The sequence below is a fragment of the Lonchura striata genome, chromosome 3, assembly GCF_046129695.1.
Source record: "Lonchura striata isolate bLonStr1 chromosome 3, bLonStr1.mat, whole genome shotgun sequence".
NCBI classification, from domain to species: domain Eukaryota; kingdom Metazoa; phylum Chordata; class Aves; order Passeriformes; family Estrildidae; genus Lonchura; species Lonchura striata.
Window position 1 is genome coordinate 110222537 of NC_134605.1, and position 24590 is coordinate 110247126.

Genomic DNA, 24590 nt, shown 5'->3' on the forward strand with positions numbered 1-24590 from the left:
GCATCATCTGCTGCTGTGTAACTTCTCTTTACCCACTACTCCAGCTTTAAAATGCAGATGGGATTATCCCACCACGTCCTTCTTTAATTACTCCCAAAAGCATTGATACAGCAAGGATCAGGGCTGGGTTCATGGCTGGGCATGTGATGCACTATCTAATATCTTTATTTTTAATTAAGACTGCTTGTACCCTGAGTAAAAAGGAAGGATTTTTTTTTTCCCTTTTTCTTATTTCTTTTAATTTTAGCTGTCCTGCAGAAATCTTTCTGACTTCTGGTGAGTCGCACAGGCACAAGAAGGGAATACTCTGGCTGGGCATGTTCTCTATGGGACTGATGAATGACTCTAGTCTCTCCCAAACTATTAGAGGATAAATCTGTTTACACACAAAAAATTGACCTGGGCTGGTGAGGTGGGACTAGAACCAGGAAACTGGCACGTCCCAGAGGTAAAAATGCATTTGCAGCCAAGAGCATTAGTAACTCAAGACCATAAACAAGCCACAGCATCATTAATTACTCAGACAGGGGCAGCCACAGAAGCAGTGAGAAGACCCAAAAGCCAACTGTAAATAGTTCATCGAGCTGATTAGTTCAGGAAAAAAATGAGTGGGCAGTTTTGGAGGTCAGAGGCCATGGCACAAGTCAGTCTCAAGCCAGTTTGCAACTGGACAATGGCATGAGAAACAGCTTAATTCCTATTTAAAAAAAAATAAATTCCAAACAAAACCAGCAAAAAAATAAAAGAGGTTTATTCAGCAGGGGAGTAATCACTGCAATTTTGAAGCACAGAAGGTAAGGCTCCTTGCTCCAGAAGTATTTAATTAAGGACACGGAGGATTAGTTAAATCTAATGGTATTTTTATAGGGAGGGTACTGAAAAGACATCACTGTTGTCAGGGGGTATATCCCAGGTATAGATAAGCCATCTTTGGACACACAGGCAACAAAACTCACCCAAATTCAATGTAAAACAACAAATAATGGAGGGATTTGAACACTATTAATCCATTCCGTAATTAAACAAACCATGAGACCTCTGGGAAGGTCCCTGTCTCTTTACCACATTCACATGAGAACAAAGTGTTATTCTTGGGTCTCTCAGGGTCATGGTGGGAGGATGAGCCTAAAATCAGAAATCTCAATTTCATATATTAAAGAAAATGTCCTGGGATGATGAGGGATTTTTTTGGAGCACATGAAGAACTTTGTTTGACAGAATGTGTATTTCTTTGTAACTCCTTGTTAATTCACAAGAATCTTCACGATGTTAATTTACAGCATGATATTCAGTTTATTTGTATCATATATTCATGATATACAGACTGATATTCTATTCTATTCCATGCATTTTTATATTTATTATATTATTTTATCATATATTTTCTATTATTCTATTCTATTTATTATATTGCAAATTAACTATCCTAGTGCAGAATTTAAAGCCCAACTTGCTGAAAATCCTGAGTGGAAACACATTGAGGAATTCAGTGCAATCTTCCAGTTTAGATACAACAGCACTGGGTTTTCCTTTCCATAGCACTGTTAAAGGGCAAACATAATTTAAATATCTTTCTAAACCAGCCATTTCTCAAAGTATGGAGGTTTCTGAGGCAAATTAAAAACAGCAATTTAATGGTAATGAGAAAATTACAGCATCAAGTTGTTTACACAAGCAGGATAACCAAGGCTGGTGACTGTGTCAGCCTTTGCACTGTGCAAATATTGTCTCCCAATTGAATGAGCTTGACTTACACTTACTAATCTTAGAGCAAATATTGCAAATGCAAAGATTAGCTCAACAATTTGCCGACCACCTGCAGGAAAAGTAAGCAAATTATGTCCTTATATGTCAGCAAGCAGGATTTCTGAATGGGTGCTACAGTAAATGGGGTGGGAGGAGTGAGACTCATCCACCCCAACAGTGCCAGAGAGAACTGCTGATGTTTTTTTGGATCATGCAGGAAGAGGAACAGAATAACAGAGACGTTTGGGATGGAAGGGACCTCTGGAGAGCAATCATCTATTCCTACCCCCTGCCAAGGCAGGGTCACCCAGAGCAGGTGACACAGGAACATCTCCAGGTGGGTTTGGGATGCCTCCAGAGAGGGAACTCCATGCTCTCCCTGAGCAGCTGTTCCAGTGCTCTGATACCCTCAGTGTAAAGCAGTTCTTCCTCAATTTGAGGTGGAACTCCTTGTGTTTTAGAGCCCCTTGCAAGAGTCCCAGGTCAGCTGTGAAGGTCAGACCACCAGTGTGGGATCCAGCCTCGGAGCTTCCCACAGCTCCCACGGAAGCATAGGGAGAACAGGTGAGTTGATACACAAACCATGTCCACAGCAAACCTGGCTTGCAGGGGGTTCAGAGTGATTTACCAGGCAAAGACTGAAAAGTGCTTGGAAGAGGGCAAACTGTGTTTAAGCTACAGCTTGGTCTGTTCTACACATAAAATACAGAAACCTGACAGAAAAACCACACAATTCAAGGACAAACATTGATTCTGCCTTAATTGCATCCACACCTCCTCAGCCCAAGAGTCAGGGCCATTGTTTATTACTGGGCATGACCATCTACCCAGGGTAGGATCTGATGCAGAGCAGCAGCATTCATAATTATCACTGCATCACAGGGATGATTGCAGGTGTAATGAGGTTTAAAGGGCTTGGCCAGCAGCAGAGGCACAGTTACTTCTCAAAGGTTCATCACAGAATGGGAAAGGTTTGAGTTGGAAAGGTCCTTAAAGCTCATCCTGTTCCACCCCCTGCCATGGGCAGGGACACCTTCCACCATCCCAGGTTGCTTTAAGCCCTGTCCAACCCAGCCTTGGACACTGCCAGGGATTGAGCAGTGACAGATACTCTGGGAAACCTGTGCCAGGGTCTTGCCATCCTTTAGCAAAGAATTTTTTCACAATATCTAATAAAAAAAAAAAAAAAAATTAGCTTAAGGCAATTACTCCTTGTTTTATTACTCCATGTGTAAAAAGTTACTCTCCAGCCTTCCTCTAAGCTTCCTTTAAACCTTGAAATAATCATTTCCTCTCACGTTGTGCCACAGGGATGCAGGATTTGGGACTCCCAGCAGCCACCAAGACTCTCCTGGTCCTGGCAGAAGTTGGCAGTGACCAACAGTGCTGGTGTCTGACTTCTGCAATGGAATCAATCCTGCACCTGGCCCTCAGGTAGAGAATCTCACCCTGCACAGCTGTTATTTCAGTAATGTGAGCTTTTGGAGCAGCTCCTCCCAAGCTGCGAGCTTTCAGAGTCCACTCTCAAACTCAGTGTCCTGTTTAGCTTTAGCACATCAACAACATGCTGCCCTCAGCCTATCTGTGTGCATTATCTTCTGCTCTAATGTATCGTGTACTGAGCCACAGCACCATTACAGGTAAGTGCTCAGGTTTAAATGCAAACATAATTGCATAATGTGGTACAGCCAGGAAGAATAATGCAGGAAATAGAGCCAGCTCCATCTGATAGTGCAATCTGACTGGAGCGCCGGCCCTTCGGATCCAACGAGCAGCCCAGATGGGGCAACCAAGAATAAAAGTGCTCCGTGGTATCTTTATTGTCATCATCAAAAACACTTATCTGCCACAAAGGTAAAAAGGTGAAGATGGGACTGGTACAGAAAAGGTCACAGAAGCAACAGGGTATCAGCAGGTTATGGGGGCAAGAACGATGTCACACCCCAGCAAAGCCACCTTTGCCCTGTCACTCCAAGCTGAATTTGCCAATTCCTAATGGGAATTTGAGCATTGAGTATTATTTAGAACACTGGGAACATCCATGCCATTTTCCTGCAGTCAGGGGTGTCTCTCTACCTCTGATAAATCCAGATAAAGCTTCCCAACCTACTGAGCAAGGAGCTGCACAAAGAGGGGAGAACATTCCCAACACAAGACGCCTTCAAAATGAGGACATGTCTGCAGCAGATATGTACACTTTAATACATTTTATTTATGTAGCTAAAATTAGAAACTGATTCTCGATGGAACAGTGCTTCCATCTATTTAATTTTAATTTTTTTTGAGTAGTTTGAGCTCACAGTGGCACACAATAGAGGATTTCAGGGGTGCAGACAACCCCACAACAGAACCCAGAAGGCAGCTGAAGTTAATTTAGTGCACTTTGAACCACTTGCCCTGAATGAGAATGCCTCCCCTGAAGAGAGCATCACAGACATCACGGGACAGTAACCATTCTTGTCATTTCAGGAGATTTTAGCCCAAATTTCATTCAAATAAGACAAGATGAGATTCTATCATGAGAAAGAACCTCCTCACCAACATACTGTTCTCTGAACTCAGAAGCCTTTGAGTTGAAAGCACAAACTGGTGTTGTTTGAGCTGCAAAGACATCCCTCTGTCTGTAACAGAGCTGTAACAGCTCATCTTTGTTGGGAATACAGATCCCCTGCAATAACACACTCCATGGCCTCCACTCTCTGCTTCCCACACACACACACTCATCTACCTGTAAATCTTTTGGCAGGATATGAAACCCAGGGTCCTTCTACCCAAGGGTCCCTGCTGGCACATCCTTACCCCAAAGGATGCAGATGTGTGCTGAGTAATATTCCAAGGGTGAATTTCATTTTGGAGAGAGTTGGATACCATCCTAGTGCACAGACACAAAAGAGGGTGTAGATAAAAATGGAAATGCCAACTATCACCACCTGGAGAAACTCACTCAGAATTGTCACCCATGATACTTGTATTCAAAACCTTCATGTACCTACCAGAAACTCCTTCCTCCAGACCTGAAATTGAGCACATGGTTTGGAGCCATGCCAGTGACCAGCAGTCACTTTCAGCATGGAAAAAAACTCAATTTCTGCAGTACTGTCTGGCCATCTCAGCTTTGAAGGCACATTTTTAGCTCAGTGGCTCCATTCCTTGACTCCCCCCATTAGGGCTCCCAAAAAGTCACTGCAGAACAACACTGACTGCCCAACTTCTTCTGAGCCAATTCATTTCACAGAATCATGCAATCACAGACTGGTTTGGGCAAGAAAGGGCCTTAAAAACCATTTAGATCTAACTCTGACAGAGAAAAGGACACCTTTGACTAGACCAGATTGCTCCAAGCCCCATTTAATTTGGTGTTGAACATTTCCCAGGGATGGGGTAGCCGAAGCTTCTCTAAGAACCCATGCCAGGGTCCCCCCACCCTCACAGGAAAGGATTGTTCCCAAATATCTTACACTAAATCTACCACAGAATGGTCTGTGCTGCCTTCCTGTGCCTGCCCCCCTGGCTTTACTGGTGAGCTCAGGGAAAAGCTCCCCTCAACACAAAGCAAAAATTGCATCTTCTACGCACCAAACACAGGTGAAGGAAGGAGGAAAAACTGCAAATAAAGGTGAATTAGAGAAGGAGAGAGGAAGAGAGTGTGTGTGAAGAGGGAGCACTGTGACCCCTAATTAGGTGAAGCTGAGCCTGACCCTTGATCAGAATCCCAAACCCAGAGAAGATGTGTGAAAGCAGGAAAATAAATCAATAAGCAAAACAGCAATCTCTTTCCTCAATTTTATTTGAGGAAGTTCAAATTTACCCAGCTCCTCACAAACTGTCTTTGGCTAAAATCACCACTAACGAGCTCTGACATTTGAAATTTAACTGAATATGAGCTAACAGCTCCCAGCCCTCCACCACCCAGGGAGCTGACCGAGAATATTTTGTTTAAGTCATAGACAGGGCTAAACTGGGCTTTATTGAGAAGACCCAGCGTTCAGGGGTAAGTGTTCCTAGCACCCATTTCACCTGATGCTTCCCTGCCCTGGCAGTCTGCTTTTCTTCACGGGGACCACAGAGCTCTCAGTCCCCTCCTCTCTACCCCAGCGTAATTATTTGCTGATTTTTAGGAGGTCCCCTTACGATCCCTTAATGAAGTCCTTTGCTCTGCAGCAATTCACGAGGACAGATTGGACACGAGGGGCTTCCACTTAGGGAGCTGCCAATCAGGGGGTGGTACCCAGCATTTAGCCAGCAGTTGTTAAGCCAGTCTATCACCCGGCTATTACAGGCTCATCAGGAAAACAGCTTGCTTTTACTGGCAACCACATCACATTAACCCTTTCCTTAGAGACAGGGGGATGCCTCGAGTAGATTCATCATGGCAAAGAGCTCTGGTTTTCCCTCCTCCTGCAGCAAATTTTTTTAAAGTTATTAATAAACGCTCTCTGAACTGAAATTTCCCTACTTTAAATTTGTTTTTTCCTCTAGCTGTACACATTTTTAGTCTGTGCTAAATGTCACGATAGCACCAACAGCAACAAAACGGGGGAAGAAAAATTTAAAAATCCCTGAACAACAAATTCTATTTGTCCTTCCTCTATTCTTCACTCTAAACTCAGTGCACAGAAGAAATCATGATGCAAAATTATTTTCTCTCCATCACTACCAGTGGTTTGCTAAAAGGCCAAATTTTCAGGCTTTTGTTTTCCTCAGGTTGCTTTTTTTTCAAAGAAGTAAATCGTAATTGTGATCCCCTCCCCCACACTTTATCCAAGGCTTCTTCTCAGTTCTTGTGGATGGGGTGGGACACCTGATTTGGCCCTCGTGGGCAGAGGACAGGCCAGGCACCAGACTCAGAACTTTAGAGCTACAGCCATGGCCCAACCACATCAAGAATCAAGTCAATGATCCCACTCTGGCCAAGACAATGCCACTGAAATCTCCCAGATTTCAGCAGAGGGTCACCACACGGCCAGTCCTTGTTGAGTGCTGAGCCAGACCCCAGAATTATTTGGGAAGAGGTTTGGGATTTTTGGGAATTGGCTGACTTGTAGGTCAGCCAATGCCTGTGGTACACAGAAAATGCTGTGTGGAGCATCCAGCCCACAGTGCTGCTCTGGGTGGGACTGGGGAGAGGACAGGAGTCAGAGGGTGACATTGGCCTCTGTTAGGGACACAAGGGGCTGAAAGGCCACATCTTTATCCCATGTCACACTACATGAAGGACAAGACTGTGGAAGAGGTTTTACAGGACCTTCCGTGAGCCAGAGAGAAGTTTGGTAAGAGGATCCATTTTTATCCCTGAAAGAATTTTCTACCGAGGTTGCTGACATAGAAACCAAGAAGAAAAGAAGGATAAATAAGAGAAACCTGCAAATTCCTATTCCAATAAGCACTTTGTTTGTCTCTCATGACCAATAAGTGTAAACTTATGAACTCTGTAAGAATGTATAAAAAGCATGCATGCTAAAATCAAAACTGTTTGAAGCCTTCTGAAAATGGAGTGTGTTGCTTTGCATCATCTCCGTCTCCATCTCAACTATGACACAAGACCATCAGATATGTTAAGACATGTTCCAATGCAGACAAGCCTGGGCTAGGTGTGTTTCTAGGTTGCTCAGCCCTTTTCCCATTTAATTCAAGATGGGCAGATGGGAAGGCACAAGGCTTCCTCCAATTTCACCCAGAGCCCAAAGCTGGACACCCCAGCACAGTCCCAGGCATCCAAAATTCCCACTCCCTTCCCCCAAGGAGACAAAGCCAGCTTGAAGAGGACTTTGAGATACCCTATTTAGTGGATCTACATCTTTAAAGACCTTTCCAACCCCAACCATTGTTGAGATCAAGTCCCACAGATGGAGAACCAAAGCCATGGTTCCAAACACAGACAATCCTTCCCCTGCCCAAATGCTGAATTGCTGAAGGAGTAAATTAGAGTTTCTGTCATAATTAAACAGAAAAGTGGCAGCAACTCTCTGTGCAAGCACCTGGGAGCAAATGGAGAGGACACAAGCCCACAGTCACTCAGGAGCTTCCCCACACCCTCCTGACCTATATTGGAGCCTTCATTTGGTGCAGAAAGGGAAAGATTTTCTTTCTGTTCCCTGGAGCAGCACTTCCAAAATGGAGCTTTTCACTCCAAATTTGTTTCTCTTAAAGGCCTGGGAGCAGGGATAAATGGAAGTGGGAAAAGGAAAACAGCTCTCATTAAATTCTGCAATGTTCAGTTCTGATTCACACAGGTTTGTTTAAATGCACATGGAAAAGCTTTGAGGTGCTTTGGATTACAGGGACTGGCATCCCATCCTGGGGATCATGGCATTACACCCTAGGATATGCTGGGGATAGCTTCCAGTGCTCCTCTCAGTGCATCTCTGTGAGCAGTGGGGAGAAGTGTTCCCTGGAAACCACTTACAATTCAGGAAGTAATCTCCTCAGAGACATTAGAAAGAAGGTGGGATCGAAAATAAAAAGAAAAGGCTTTTACAATGTGGGGGGGGGAAGAGAAAGTTTAGTCTTTCATTTTTCATCTGACAGCAGAGAGGAAACAGTTAAACCTCAAATCAGGAAGCAAAAAGTTAAAGGAAAATAAAACCACACCACAAGCCCAAATCCTAAATTTCCCATTGCTGCCCAAGGCTGAACCTATTAAAAGGAAAGGGGGGAAAAAGAAAGAAAAGAAAGAAAAAAAAAAAAAAAAAATGAAAACAAAGAAGAGAAGCAATTTTGCTTATCCTTTCCTCACACACCTAGCAGCCCCCTTTTTCCCTATTGTTTATTTATTTACTTTCCCCTTCTCCCCTTCCAGAGCAAGGCCCTTATTTTCTCATTTAGTCCAACAGAGATTGTCCTCCTGGAATGACCTTTTCTTTTCCTTTCTCTCTCTCTCTCTCTTTCCTTCTTCCTCCCCCCCTCCTCCCCACTGCCTCCAGGCCATTGCCCTCGTGCCAGTAACTAGATAACACACTCTATCAGAGATTTTTTAAAAAATCATTGCAAAGGCACTGGGGCTGATAGTGGCATCAATCCTTGCCTGACACGGGCTCGGGTCAACCATTTATCTCCTCACATTGCCTGTGGTTACTGGGGAGCCCATCTTGGTTCTCTACAACTTAACAACCTTGCAGATGGTACCTCTCTGCTCCAGCAGCCCCCACACCCCAAGACTGGTTTTGTGGCTTTATTTTTATTAGTTTTTTTTATGGACTGTTCCACTTCTTTTCTGTGAGGGTCTGGTGGGTTTTATTGCTCTCCCCACCTCCTTCTGAAAATAACACTGTGGCCAAGATATTAAGAGAACAGGGAATTTGGAAATGCAAGGGTGGGCTTGCTGGGCTGTTAAAAGTGCATATTTATGAAAATACACACAAAATACTGTAGAAGAGTTTCAGTCCTACTTCTGATGTCCCATCCTGTGTGACATGGCTATTTTTGGCTGGTTGCAGTGCCAAAGGACCTAGGAACTCTATTCTCAGCCCAAGACAACATAAAGTCAGGTTCTATCAGGATGCTTGTTAATAAATCCAATGAAACTACTCCCAAATCTCAGCAAGTTGTGATCCTCAGGCCAGATAAGAGGTTCTGGTTTTGTACTCTAAATGGATACACAGGAATTAAATATCTATTGCAGCATAATTCTTCTTCAAGCGGAGAAGAGAATAAAACAGGACAGCTATTTTATTAGCCCCCTCCAAACAAATTTGGATATTTGATATGGTATCAAACTGGAATCTGCTCTGTTCCTTCCCCATTCCTGGCAGTGTTCAAGACCAGACTGGATGAGGCTTGGAGCGACCTGGTTTAGTAGAAGGTGTCCCTGCCCATGGCAGGGGGACTGGAACTAGATGACCTTTTTAAGATCCTTTCCAACCCAAACCTTTCTGTGACTCTGTGATCCCTGCCCTGCCTAATTACCCTCAGCCTGTGGTGGTTTTCCTCATGGACTGCCCTTCACCCTCAAAAATGCACCCATCAAACATCCACACAACATGAGGACAGCTCTAAAATGAGAATAAGAGTCAATTCCCATCACTTATAACCCTCACAGATGGAGAACATGCTCAAGAGTTGTCCCTGCCCATCGCAAGGGGTTGGAATGAGTTGATCTTTAATGTCCCTTCCAACCCAAACAAATCTGACCTTGCATAAGTAATAAAATGAGAGTGCTTTGTGCCCTTTATGGGCTTCCAGGGACCTTTCCATGCTCCCTGAAAGCTGCCAAGGTTTTGCCACCTTTGTAAACCAGCAAATATCTCCACCTGATGAAACCATTTCATTGCTTCCCTCACCTCCAAATACTTTGGCATCAAGAGAGATGGTAAGTAGGGGGAAAAAAAGGCTAAAAAAGAAGGAAAGGAATGATTCTAAGATCTGCAGAGGAATCAGAGGGATTTGAAGATCTAGTCCTGGTTATATTAAGTGGAAATTGAACAGAAAGGATTTTTGAAGTGACTGTACATATCTCAGACACAGACTTTGTGTGTGGGGGGGTATTTTTTCTTTCATGAGAAGTGAACAAAACAGTTATCCCTGCATCAGTCACCAAGCTAAGAATTCACAGATCCTTAATACTCTAAGCCACCCCTTAAATCTCAACACCTATTAAAAACAAACTCAAGGCAGCGCAGCACACCCAGGCAGAGCCATAATCCAGGATGGCATTTTTAGCTGGGAAGTTTTTTTTTTTTTATTAACCTCCTATCCCTCAACAGGGACCCCTTGAGGGTTGGGTTGCAGGGAATTCACTGGGATACCAGTTCAGCTTCCCTAGGGCTGACTAAATACGTGGTAATCGGCCCTCTGCCAAATATTCCATCAGCCATGTGGGCCAGCAGAGGAGGGGGAGTGGGAACAGGGACGAGCTGCTCCAGCAACATGTTTGCATCATGATTAGCTGGTCCAGTGATCTGAAATAATAATGGGAAGGCTCACTAAGCATAATGGGTTCAGAGCCATCCCAGCCTGGTCAAACCCTCCCGTGAGCATCCTCTCCTTGTGTTTTTGGGGTGTTTTGCACATCTCATCAGTGTCACCAGAGCTGACATCTCATTATGCAGCCAAGGTGGAAGTGGACAGGTACTGAGTGAGCATTAGAACTTTTCTTTTGACTTTTATTATTTAATTCATGTCTTCCCATTATCCAGTGCATTCTTGAAGCTGTGAACTAATTAAGTCCTGTGGGATATACAATCAGTGCTGGGGGTTTTTGTGCCCTCCCTCTCTTTTCAGTAGGCTAAATTGCATTATATACTGAAATAAAAATAATTGTGCAACTCAGATAATAGCATGGCAAGTTACAAACACTAATGATGCTGAATGCAACAGTGGGGCGGAGGCCTGCTGCTTACTTCTTGTGACCTAATTAAGTCATACAGGGCAAAATACTTCAAACACAAAGTGAGGCGAGAGCTTAAATAAGTTTCTAATGAAAATCATAAAAATTATTCTCTGGGGGGGTGGTGGGACACAGACCAGACATAAGGAAAAATCCAAATGGAACTGAAATTTCATGGAGTCTGCCATGAAAATCACAGATCTCCAGGTAGCACCTTGAAACCCCATGAAATTCTGGGAGTCCTCTAGATTCAGATCTGAGCCCATCCCTGATTGTAACCATGCACCTGATGTTCCTGGAGGTCTTTTCCAACATTCAGGATTCTATGATTCATGCAAGCAACAGCTCAGAGATCAGAGTTGAAAGGACAAAAATTGAGTGATGGATTTTGCAGCACCTACCAGAAAATGCAGTTGTTTAAATAATAAAACTGATTAAAAAATATCCTAAAAGCTGTGTCACAGAATAGTGAGCATATTGTAGAATACCCTGAGTTTCAAGAAACACATCAGGATCATCAAGGCCAGCTCCTGGCTCTGCAGAGAACAACTCTAGGAGCCCTAATCTGTGCCTAAGAATGTTGTCCAAATGTTGCTTGAACTCTAGCAGGTTTGGTGATGTCACCATTTGTACCTCTCAGGCTCAAGTTCCCAGAACCAATATTTTACATTTTATTTATTTGTAATTTTCTGCTCTCAACCAAGGCTGTTCTCTCTTCTTGCCAGTGCCCATTCATTCAATGCCAAAAGCCTCTGTCAGTCTTTTTACCTTTTCACTTCCAGTGCCATCCTGGAGCTAATCCTGCTCCACCACCATCACCAAATCACCTCTGAACCAATGCTCCCATAGCACCCAGCTGGGTGAGTTCTTGGCCTGCCTGGGCACCCTTCAGCTGGCAGCAGAGGAAGCAGAAAACAAACCACTGAGCAATGTATCTGTGCTGAGAACAAGATCAGGCTGCTTTTTTATGGAATGCTTTGAGATCCTTGCATGAGCATGCAAGAGAAGTGCCAGATGTTATTATAAAGAGATGCAGCCCCATTACTTGTACACAGAGTTGTGCTGCCTGCTAATAGCACCATTATCCTAAGGCACGTGGTGCTATTAATGCATTGCACTGCTTAGTGCTGGACCTGGGGACCATTTTTTCCACTGGAAAGGTAAGGCCAGTTCACATGACATGATTTAAACCTCCACAGTGAAGCATGCATGCGCTGCACCAGGTCATAAATCTTACCGGGATGCTGTCAGCCAGAAAGGGACCAAAATTGAAGCCATTTATCTGAACTCCCCACCCATCCACCTCTTCTCACCCAAGCCAGTTTTGGGAAGAGGGATAAAATGATTCCAAATGCCCACTGGGTTCATTAAGCAACAGCAAATCCCAGATCTAAAGTGCTGCTGTTTTCATCCTGCTCTGAATGAATTTGTTCATTCAGGACACTCAGGACTTCCTTGGTTTTCCCTACTCTGAGCAGAAAAATCACAGCAGGAACAAACCTCACGGCCTCTTCCTCTTCCTGCTCCCACCTGAGCCACAGGACAACCTGTCATCCTGCAGGAGCTGTGCCACAGCTGAGCTGCCAGATCACAGACAGCAGAGGGGAAGATCCCTCCGTGCTGCAGCCCAGGCTCTGGGTCTCTAGAGATGCCCTTATCCCATTTGGGAAGGAAAACAGGAATGTAAGGAGGAGTTACCATTTGATCTCACACTTGTCTGGGCACTTCACTCCTGCAATTTTGGTATTTCTCCTTAGCTGGGCATGTTTTAGGTTCCATAACTAACAAGACTGATGAGCAAATGTACCTTAATAGGTAAATTCTACATCTGACATTCCTTTACAGACTGAGGACAGGTTTGGAACAGAAAAAAGAATTGTAATTTAGGATACTCCACTGCAATAGTAATATTCATGTAAGGTAGATTTGCAAGTATTCAGAGACTCCTAAATATAGAATAGATCAGCTATATGAAACTAAGTACAGAATTCAACACATTTTGATGCAAAAATGCATCAAAATAATTCTACCAGGATAATGCAGCTACTTTTTGGGATGGCAAAGTAAATTTAAAGTCCTTAAATACAGGAAATCTCTTTGCAGATAGAGTTAAAAATTACTGTAGTACCTTTAACATTGATCCTGAGCAAATTAACTTCATTTTCCTAAATTGTGCTAAAAGACTGTGTGAAAGTTTTGTTTAATAGATTAGAAATAGTGTTTTATTTTTATCCTAAGTCAGGTGTGTAACTATCCCCACTCAGACGTTCCTGTATTCAGGAGATCTCCTCCACATCTCAGGAGCTGCTCCTTTAGGAAAGGAGAATGAAGAACAGATAACTGGTGTCCAACAAATATCCAACCCTTCTAAATTTCTTCTTACAAGTGGCTAAACACCCCCTCTGCAAAACTGTGAGAACTCTAACAGGATATTTCAGGTTAGCAATGACATTTTTATGTATCAATTCTTAAACTTTATGCTGGTTCAGGATTATGGCTTTTTTGTCATGAACTCTTGGCATATGTCTTATTTTCTTGCAATACCACAGATAGCACTGGGGAGACTGTCCCATTTTCCTTCAGCTACTGAAAAGCAGCAAAAATCAAATATAACCAAGGCTGCACTGAATGCTAAGTCTTTGCCAGAGAGCTGAAACTGTACCTCATGGCTAAGATTTCTGATTAACAGAAAATAACACTTTTAGAAGAAAATTGAATTTATATTTAAAAAAAAAGCAGGGAGAGAGTGTTAAAAAATACATAGATTGCTCAGAAAATAAGGTAAAGCTCATTTATGTCTCATAAAAGACATGATTAGCCATAGTTAACCATTAATTCAGCTGTGCTGCATTAGAACTGCTATTCAAAGTTGGAAAGCATTTAATATTATATATTGCTGCTGCTCAGCCTAAATTGTTTTTTTTCTTGCCCCCCTTTAAATGTACACAATATTACAAATTTAATTTTAAGCTGTTTGAATCAGTCTGTAAAAAAGATTTGATTATACCTGAGTGTTCTGGCCCCAGTTTTTCCATATCTCAGTAATCTTGGCAGTAATTGGCTGATTAGCTCCCTCACACTCCATCTCTGCCTCAGTTTCCATGGTAATGTTACAGGAGCTATTATAGATGAGAACTTCATCTCTTTCCACTTTAGGGCTGAAACGAGAAGGGAGGTTAAATGGGGTGTCATCAATCTTAATGAAATGCAATTATTTTTACTCTTATTAATCATTGAAAGCCATTAGCTTGTGGCAACTCCTGGCCACCATTTGTCAAACTTTGCAAATTTCGGTAATTTTGTTTCCATTCTTTTATTGTTTATTTGTTTTTCCCCCCTTTATCTGCACACACTCAGGATGAAAACACATGCAGTAAATATCTCTCAGTGATGCTTTTCTCCTTCCCCAAACCATCACAAACAGGAACAAATGCCATTCTAGGACCAAGGCAGGCAGATAAGTGCAGACAACAGGGAAGGAATCAGCAGTGTTGGGAGCAAAGATGGACTCCTACAAGGAGTAGGGTTTGTTTGTGTCTCCCCCCTCCCCATCTTACTCACACTTAGCAATGGGGAATGAATAACTTGCAACTCCCCTAGGGCAAGGGGAGAAATTGGAAAAACCACACAACTGGCTAACTGGTCCCTAATTCCAACTGTGAAAAAATGAGCTCATTTAGGGGTTCCAATTCCTGCTACCCAGCTGATTGCAATGATGCTTTGTTGCTAACATTGGAACATTAACTTAGTAAATTAATTAAACTTACTTAACAGCCCAGACTAAGCAGATTCGATATATGTGCCAGTTATACCAGCAGACATTTGCTCTAAAGCCTCCCCTTGCACAGGGGGAAGAAGAAATAGAAAACGTGGCAGGAGAGAAACACTTTTTTTCCTTGGTTCTGCTGCTGACAATTGCTGATTTTGGTAGTGTTTCATTGTGGGGAGCTATAGGATTCAACATATGGTTTGGTGGTGAGCAAAGTGTGGTGCTGGGTTAATGGCTGGACTTGATGATCCCAGAGGTCTTTTCCAAACTAATTCTGTGACTCTTGGCCATTGCTATTTCTTCCTCTCCTCCCCACCCCACCATCAGATTCACACAGGCAAGTTGTGGGAAGGTGAGGAGAAAGGAGTTAGAGCAACACCAGCACAACAACCAGCAACGCAGCCCAGAAATTTCACAGCTTTTCTGAATAGCAAAGAAAGGACAGAGTTCAGTGTTATTTACTCAACAAAACAGAGGATCAGATAGGCAGGATCAGGATATTAAGAGGCCTTCAGGTTCCTGAAAATCCCATATGACAGGATTTTGGTAAAGTGTCTTTGGGATTAGAACCCCAGAATGGTTTGGATGGGAAGGACTTTAAAGCTCATCCAGTTCCATCCCCCTGCCATGGGCAGGGACACCTTCCACTAGCCTAGCTTGCTCCAAGCCCCATCCAAGTTGGCCTTGGACACTTCCAGGGATCCAGGGGCAGCCACAACTTCTCTGGGCACCCTGTGCCAGGACCTCCCCACCCTCACAGGGAACAATCCCTTCCTAATAATTTTCAAAATCTACCTTCTATCAGTTTGAAGCCATTCCCCTTTTGCTCCAGGCACTTGTCCAGAGTCCCTCTCCAAATCTCATGGCATTGAAAGGTGTTGCAATCCAAGTTTTCCCAGCCTTTCCTCACAGCAGAGCTGCTCCATCCCTGTGATCTTCATCCTGCTTCCTCTGGATTTGCTCCAACATCTCCAAACCCTTCCTGTGCTGGGGACCCCAAAGCTGGACACTGTTCCAGGGGGGGTCTCATGAGAGAGGAGTAGAGGAGGTGAAGCACCTCCTTAGCCCAAAGCTCTCCCAGAATTGACCCAATTGGAAAGCCAAGGGTCAGAGCTTTATTGGGAGGGTGATGATCAGAGTGGTTTGATGACCCTGACGATTTAAAAATTCCCTGCTGGATGCAGCAGCTCACTCTGCAAACAAAGCCCTGCTCTGACCTGCATTGAGGAGCTGTTTGTTGGTTAAAGTGGTAAAGGAATCAGCCACATCAGAAATCACACAATACTAAAAAAAAAAAAAAAAAAGCCTTTGCAAGTTGCTGAACCCTTTTAACAACAATTTTTTTTATTTTTATATTTAAATAAACTTTTACCTCTTCTGTGTCAATAATCAAAAGCCAGCCTTGGGGAACTGTTCTTGCTTTTGATAGCAACACTTTGAGAATTGATCTTGTCCTGTACAATAATTCAGTGGACTGGGCTGTCTTTCAAGACTGCAAAGTACTTTTAAAAGCTCCAAGAAAAAATTGCATCTTTTAAATAACCAACCGTTTTAAAGGCAGAAGGGGGTGGTGGTCAGCTGGATACAGGGCATGGACACAATTTCCCAGACATCCAAGTCAATACAAGGACCTTTGAGTGGTTTTCACAGGGGTTTTTTTTGTTGGTTTTTTTTTTTTTTTTCAAAAAGTAAATATGCTTTGCTTGTAAGAAGAATCAGTTCCTTTCTGATCTCATGCAAGCACATACTAAAATACTGTTAACAAATTGCAATGTTTAAAGGAAATGCAAGAAAATGAGTGTATTGTTAAATGGAATTCAGGAATGTACTTTGATACAAGTGTTGTTAATGGCAAAACCTACAACTCTTTTAAGGAAAATGATTTTGCCATTATGAGCTGATAAAGGATGGGCTGTGGTTCAAACTACATAAAGAAAATATTTATTTAAACCACTGAAAAACATTGTTCAGGTGGCTGCCCCAACACTGAAAGTGTCCAAGGCCAGGCTGGATGTGGCTTGAAGCAATCTGGGATAGTGGAAGCTGTCCCTGCTCATGGCAGGGGGTGGAATGAGATGAGATTTAAGGTCCTTTCAAACCCAAGCTATTCTGTAATTCTATAAAATTAGTAAGAAAACCAGGAGAAATTCAATGTGCACTTAAACCAGGAATTACTTCAGTAGTTTTGTCCCCAACCTGGGACAAATATCTTAACCTTGAGCATTTGCACAGAACTAAAATTTATACATATTTTTTATTATTATTATTTACTATTATTAATTAAAGCAAGCAATAAGTATTATATCTCGAATCCTCAAAATAGTTCTTTTTTGGTGGAAACATTTAAATTTTCTAAGACTTTCCTGCAAATTCCATTAATACTTTAAAATTAAATATTTTTCTGAACTGAAATGTGGAAAACAATTTTCAGAAGTTCTGAAATAAGTTAATTTGTGTGATTCAACATCTCAGTTTTTTTCCTTCTATTTCTTCTAAGATTTCTCAAATCAGGAAACCTTTTTGAAAACAACCTTTGCCCCTACTTTCCTTTAGCAAGGAATAAACTTCCTTTTAATTTAGAGATAATCTCACTAGAAAAAAATCAGCCCAAGTCTTAATTTTCAACTAAAAGATAAGCATAAGCACAATAGGGTGAAAAGTTAAGACAATAAGAAGGATTTTGAAAAAATAGGAAAAATAGAAAAATAGTAGGTAAAAAAAGTTGATTGATTTGATTCAGAAATCCCTCCCTGATAGGATTCCCAGGAGGAATAATAAATTCTGTCTCTGGGGCATTCACAGTTAAATTGGACTAAAAAACACAGTGAAAATAATAAGCAAACAGTCAGTAAAATGACTTTGTGACTTTCTGCACAGTGGAAGCCCAAACCAAAAAAAGGAGAAAGAAAAAAAGTCATTATAGGATATTATTATTATTATCATCATCATGTCGTTGAAGATGCATTTTTTTATCAGTGAAGAACAGAGCACAATTTTGATATCCAGGCAAAAACAAGCAAAAAAGAAACACATATTGGGTTGTTCTGCTCCTCTCAAGTTTGTTGGTTTTCTGGATTGGGGTTACACTGATGTGAGGAAAAGCAAAGCAAAGTTCAACCAGACAAGGCAATGCTCCTGGAGTTTCTTGATGGGAAACAAGTCATTCTGGGAGCAGTAGAACTGATTATATTATTTAAATTTCACTTTCTTTCCCCCCCTTCTAAGTCTCCTTACTTTTGTGTTCTTCAAAAGATCTGTCCTCCCCATCTCCTGGGACCTTACAGGATATTACCAATGCATAGTGTGGCTTTGGACACATATCCAGTTGTAAAGATTAGGGCAGAATTCTGCCCTCTGTCTCCTCAGCAGGAAAATAATTTCTTTCTGCCTACCACTGATTTTCTCAAAACTGGGAAGAATGTTCTTTAAAAGTCCAGGCCTGATAAAATCTAGATCCAATTTTAAAAACTGGTAAGAAAGAAGTGACAGACCCACAGAGAGGTGTCACAGCTGTGTAAACTTTTTAAAAATTAATTTTAGTTGGAAACTCCTATATTTATATTTTTATACAGTAAATGACAGTTGGGGGTTTTGGTTTTTTTTTTCCCAATTCAGGTTATCCAGAGCTCCCTCTGGTGAATCAACACCAGGTATGATGCAAGGACCAGGTCAGGATGAGGATCAAATCTCTGCAACTTCATTGAAATACTTGAACCATGGCAAGATGCAGCAGCCAGAATTTTGTTCACCACGTACAGCGGATCATGAGCAATGCATTACAATGCTGTTCTAATTCTCTCTTTACTAAATAACTTCTAAAAAGTTTTGTTCGACTTGTTCCAGTATCTAAAGGGGAGTTACAAGAAGCCTGGAAAGGAACTTTTAAGAAGGGCATGGAGTGACAGGACAAGGGGGAGTGGCTCCATATTGGAGGAGGGGAGATTTGGATTAGAGATTAGGAAGAAATTCTTCCATGTGGGGGTGTTGAGGCACTGGCACAGGTTGCCCAGAGAAGCTGTGGCTGCCCCTGGATCCTGGAAGTGTCCAAAGCCAGGTTAGACAGGGCTTGGAGCAACCTGGAATGGTGAAAAGTGTCTTTGCCCATGGGGCTGGAACAAGATAACCTTTGAGGTCCCTTCCAAACCAAATCCTTTAATTATTCACCTGTTTATTCCTTAGTTCAGACATCTCACTTACTCCTAGAAGTAAATGCTCAGCAGGAATAAATCCTCACTGCTCCATCAAAGACAACAGTTCCAAGTTATACTCCGGGATAGCTTGGCCTTGGATTTGCAAAGCATAAGCACTCTTGTACACCCTGCTCAATTTACTCAATGACATTTTACTCATTAGAGTGCTTAGAGAAAGGCAAAGGTAGTCGGGGCGGGGGGGGGGGGGCAGGAAAAAAAAAAAAGAGAAAAAAGAAAGAAGGAAAAAAAAAAGAAAAAAACAACAGAAAAAAAGAAGACTTCTGCTTTTCATAATGCCTAATCTTTTTTCCCATTGGCATCCACCAGATGTTGCTTTGGATCAGAAGATAAATATTAAAACCTAAGAAGGAACAAAGCAGGCTGTTTACGAGATGGATTTTCTGATATGTCTCAAACACTTTAAAAAGGCAGGAGGGAAGCGGGGGGGGGGGGGGGGGGGCTGGAGATGCTTTGATAGGCACAGGGATTGAATTCCACAACCCAGCGGAGCTCTCTAGTGGTCTCAAGGCTAAACAGCTCTATTGGCATCAATGTGAGAATTAAGAATTTGTTCCTCAGTCCATCATTTGGAACAACTCTGCAAAAGGTGGAAAGCCATGGAGGGGGATGTAAATTGTGGGTGGATGGAGAGGCAGCACTAACCTGGCAAGGAGTCCAGCAAAATGCCCCTGGAGCAGGGTGTCCCCACAGATGTAGAAGTAAGACACAGATCCTCTCTGCTGGGAGGTGCCCACCATGACTTGGATGTCACATTCAATGAAGGTGGCTCTGTCCTCTTGGCAGTTGGCAGAAGAATGTGTCAGACCACAGAGAGTGGCCAGAGAGGCTGCAAGACAGGAGAGGGAAAAATAACCCAAAGCAGCCAAAGCACCACTGACATTGAGTGTATTTTAGCTACTGAGAGGTGTCATTGCAGGAGGAATCTCTGCCCATGGAACTAAATTAACTTTAAGGTCCTTTCCAATCCAATCCATTCCATCATCCTTGGGCTCCTGATGTGCACCCAGCCTCTCTTTAGGTGCATCCTTTTCAAGGATAATTAGATTTCCATGCAGCTCCTTCAGCCCCATTTGCTTTGTGTGAGCAAAATGTAACCTCCTTTGTGCCCTGAGCACCAGGATGGTCTTTGGGATCAAAATTCTCTGTCCAGAAGGAGATGACATAAGGGATTAAATACAAGCATGGACATTTCTTCTGGGAGAGCTGGAACATGGTTTATAGTTCAGGAATATGGCACAAAACTTTTACCAAGGAGATGTGGCAACTTAATATATATGACAAGTTTGGAACCCAGAAAGAGTTTTTGATGAAACTTTGACACAGCTTGGAGGGCTCCTGGGGAACTGGCGGGAACTGGGATCTCCCACCTTGCTTTATAGCTGAGTATGACTTGAGATATGGTCCAAGTCTGCCTCCATGGATTAGGTAAAAATTGTAATGGGAGCAGCTATTTTGAGGTTTATTTAAAGAGCAAGTGGTGTGAACATCTGGAATATTTTTTTTTTCATGGAAATGCTTGTTCAGCACTGGAATGCAATGCCCTGGGAGGTGGTGGAGTCACCAACCCTGGAAGTGTCCAAGGAACATCTGGACATGGCACTCAATGCTTTGGTCTGGGTGACATGGTGGGGATCAGTCACAGGTTGGACTCGATGATCTTGGAGGTTTTTTTCCAACCTAAGTGATTCAGTGTGATTCTGTCAGAAGAAATTATATTTTCTTATTCTAAATTCAGACAAAAAATGCTAAAAAAAAAGTATTATGAACTGTCACTGAAGTTCAGATTCAGTTGAAATATTTGGGTTTAACAATTTTAGACAGGAGTCCTTTAAGCATTAAACCATGACAGACATTAAATCTGCTTCTCTCAAAGCTCTGATTTTTGAAGAATATTAATTAATCCTGAACTAACCAAACAGTTGTAATGAACTGCTGAAAAGGTCTGTGGACAAAATAACAGACTGCACTGTAGCATTCAAGAGTATTCTTTAAACATCAGGGATCCAACCAATGGGAATTCATCAAGAAAGGGTTTTTTTCCTATTTGCTTTTTTAAGTTCCAATTTGTTCAAAAGGTACCTTGTTATCTGGGGAAGTGTCATAGTCAATGAATGTCTTGTCTCCTAAGCGATCCTAAAAAAAATGGGGCTTAAAATTGTAAAAATATGAAAGTGTTCTATTTCCCATATTAAAATATTTAGCACATTTTGCTAAAGCTTACTATTTCATATGGGGTATTTCTGAAGAGTTTATAACTCTTTAATGTTTCAGGTATTTTTGAAATATTAAAACCTATCCGTTCATCTGCTCTGAACTTTAGAGAGAGAGTTTACAATTCTTCTCTATTTTTCTTATCTGGATTTAGAATAAGAAAATAAAGAGACCCACATACTCGCAAATTTTGCAATATGCTTAATGCCTTTCCTTCCCAAAATCCAAGGGTAATTTTCTTGCTTGGTACCCAGAGTCAAACACAAGCCCTGCCTTGAAAACCTACATCTAAGATAAGTAATAGGCAGAGAAGCCTAAAAGAATGATAGCTAGATTTTGCTTTTATTGTCCAAAAATTCTATCTAGTGCTACTTCAGGTATTCTATGACAACAAAACCTTTGTCTTTCCTGATGTTCTGAGGACATCTTAAGCAGCACTAAATATCTGTGTTTTGACTAATAAATAGCATCCAAGAGGACCAAATTCCGCAAAGATTTTGCATTTGCAACAACCTGGAGTAGAACCAATTCATTACAGGAAGGTTTTGGTATTTTTGTGGTCTTGAAAAGAACATGGCAGAGTTTTCTTATGTGGAAAACCACCCAAACTCTATTTTGGGATGGATGTTGGACATTACTCACAGAATGTCAGGGCTGTTTTCCTCAACATTTTGCTGCTGTCAAAGAACTTGCCTGGCTCATGCAGGTCACCGGAAGGTGTTTCCTGCACAGCCCTGAGAGTTCAGCACAAGAACAGTCTGGCATTTCTTAAACAACTCCAAAATGTGGAAATTGGGCATTTCTGCTGTGCTGCTCCAATGCCATCACCCCAAAATTATCATGCCTGTAGGAACAGGCATTATTTCAGCCATCTTATCAATGGCTGAAATGATTTTTAACACAAACCAGGCTAGCAAAGGTATTAATTTATAAAACCTAAGTTTTAGAATATGGCTACAAAGGATTGCAAAGATATCAGATGAAGCAAAATCCAAGCAAACCCTACCTAATCTGTACACCCCAGAATCAAATTTAGAATTGCTTTCTCTCTCTCAGGTGGAAGGAGGGGAAAATCTCACTGCCTCACCTCACATCTCCTGTCCATCAGATGGAGATATCACTTTTAGAGGTGATGCTCTTGTCCCATCCCATTCCTTCCTTGGGGCTCTCCAAGATCCTCCTGTTTCTTTCCTCTCAGAGGTTTTAATGTCTTTATTCATTTAGGAGGAAGTCTTGGCCTTTCCCTTCCCATTCTTCAGACCATGAAACACAAATTGCCTTTGGTATTGTTGGTGGCATTATCTCCTACCACTACAGTCACAGAAAATATCAACTAAATATTTCAACACACTTTTGGCACATCCTAAAAGGATATTCTGCCCATTCTAGGACACAATTCTTCTCCCTGCTTAATTGGTTAGTGCTCAAACCCCAGAATGAAGCTGCTTTAGGCTTTATACTCCCTATAAAGATCAAACCTGCAATCCCATTTGTGGGATGAATGCTCTCAGCTCATTACAGCTTCTCTTTTGAGATCAGACACTACGGCAGCCAAATCTCTGTGTGGTGGTAATGGCATAGGGACTGACTACCCCCAGCCCTGGCTTTGAGGGATCCCAGCTTAATCCAGGATCTGGGATGCTCAGCACAAGGGCTTTGTTCTGGGTCACTGTTTAATAACCACTGCAGGACTTGTGATGAGGCTCAAACCTACAGGAGGCTCTGAGGGCAGCTGGGGATTGATTGAAGAACTGCCCAAGGAGTCCCAGTGCCAAAACTCACATCCCTGGTTATCCACCCCTCACAAAATGGACTGTGGAGCAGCAACATGTGCTTAGCAGGGAAGACAAAGAATTTAAAAAAAAAAAAAAGTTAATAAAAGGGAGAGGAGAAAGAGACCTGTTAAGGTCATTGAGTCCAACCTTTGCCTGTGAAGAATTGCTCCCTGTGAGACATTCATTTCATAGAGACAGGTTTCAGAAGTCCCAAGAGGCGGCTTTCAAGCACTTATTCCACTGCCTGATAGATCTTACTGTCAGAACATTCCTACCATGTAATTAATATGCTTTATTTCCCCCTCTTAGCTTCATTTCTGGATTTGAAAGGTAGAAGGAACCATTTGGATCCTTCAGTTTGATCTCCACAATAAACATCAGTGGCCCTTGTTTCACCTGAGGTCCCAGTTGCCACAACACCACAACAGACCCTCTTCATATCTTCTGCATCTGCTCATACAAATCCCCAAAATTTCCTTGTCTAGTCCCCATTGTCCTGGCTCAGTGCATCTCCTTGTTAGAACCAAAACTCATTCCTCTCTCCAGTCTTGCCCCATTCAAAGAGCTCCACCAAGCCACATCCTTTTAAACCAGTCTTATTCCTAGCCTCTAATCTAAATCCTCCTCCCTAAACATGCACTTTTACCAGGAGAGTCTGATTAATGGCAGCTCCAGAACCTCCAACAAAGATCTGTCTCATCAAAACCCTTAAGTCAGACCTGTTATTCCAAGCATGCTGATGCAACCAGGAAAATCAGGCCAGCTTTTTTACTCTGATTTTTACTCTTATCAGTTCACCTCCTTTTAAAGGTGCCTTCCTTACCTTCACCTTAATGTAAAACATAAAATCTCAGGGATTGGTTTACTGGCAAAATTATATACGGTATTTACCCTAATAGCACCTTACAGGAATAATCAAGTATTTTCTCACCTGTCTCAAGCTTCCTGACAGTTTTTCTCATCTTTCACAGGAGCACAACTCAGTCCCACAAACATTAACCACATGTTCTGTAAATTTAACCTGAGCTGAACAGAATCTACAACTGCATTTTCACTCATACAATGGCACAAACAAAGCAAGAACCAGAGAAGGGGAGAGCTTTCAGGATTATAGAATAATTTTGGTTAGAAAAGACGTCTAAGATTGAGTGAAACCATTCTCCCAGCACTGCCAAACACATCACTAAATCATGTCCCCAAGTGCCAGATCTACATGGCTTTTGAACCCTTCCAGGCATGGTGATCAAGCCGGTTATATCTTTACCTTTAAAGACTCATGGGTTAATTTGGGTATTTTTCTTTTGGTTTTGTTTTTCCTTAAAGGCAGTGAGGTTTTGTTAATTTTATTTGATTTTGTTAATTTTTTTTAAGCTTTAAGGCTGAAAATCAAATTTTAGCTCTGTTCTGAATTGATTTTTCTGCATCTTGCAAAAGACAACGGTTTTCATAAAAGAGTCTGGTCCTGCATTCCCATTCCTTGTGCTCTGGGTTGAGGATATCTCAGTAACATGCCCAGCTCTTGCCAGTGATCAAACCAAAACCTCGCTGCGACC

General features: G+C 42.1%; 1 protein-coding gene across 1 annotated transcript in view; it reads right to left on the reverse strand.

Annotated features, from left to right (window-relative positions):
* The window catches only part of PKHD1 (PKHD1 ciliary IPT domain containing fibrocystin/polyductin), a 232400-nt gene that overhangs the window by 162903 nt on the left and 44907 nt on the right, over nt 1-24590 (reverse strand). Inside the window, exons 33-34 of the mRNA XM_077781772.1 lie at nt 19694-19877; nt 14079-14229 (exon numbers count right to left, since the gene is read on the reverse strand). Of these exons, the coding sequence (XP_077637898.1) occupies nt 14079-14229; nt 19694-19877 (335 nt within the window). The remainder of the gene's footprint in view (nt 1-14078; nt 14230-19693; nt 19878-24590) is intronic.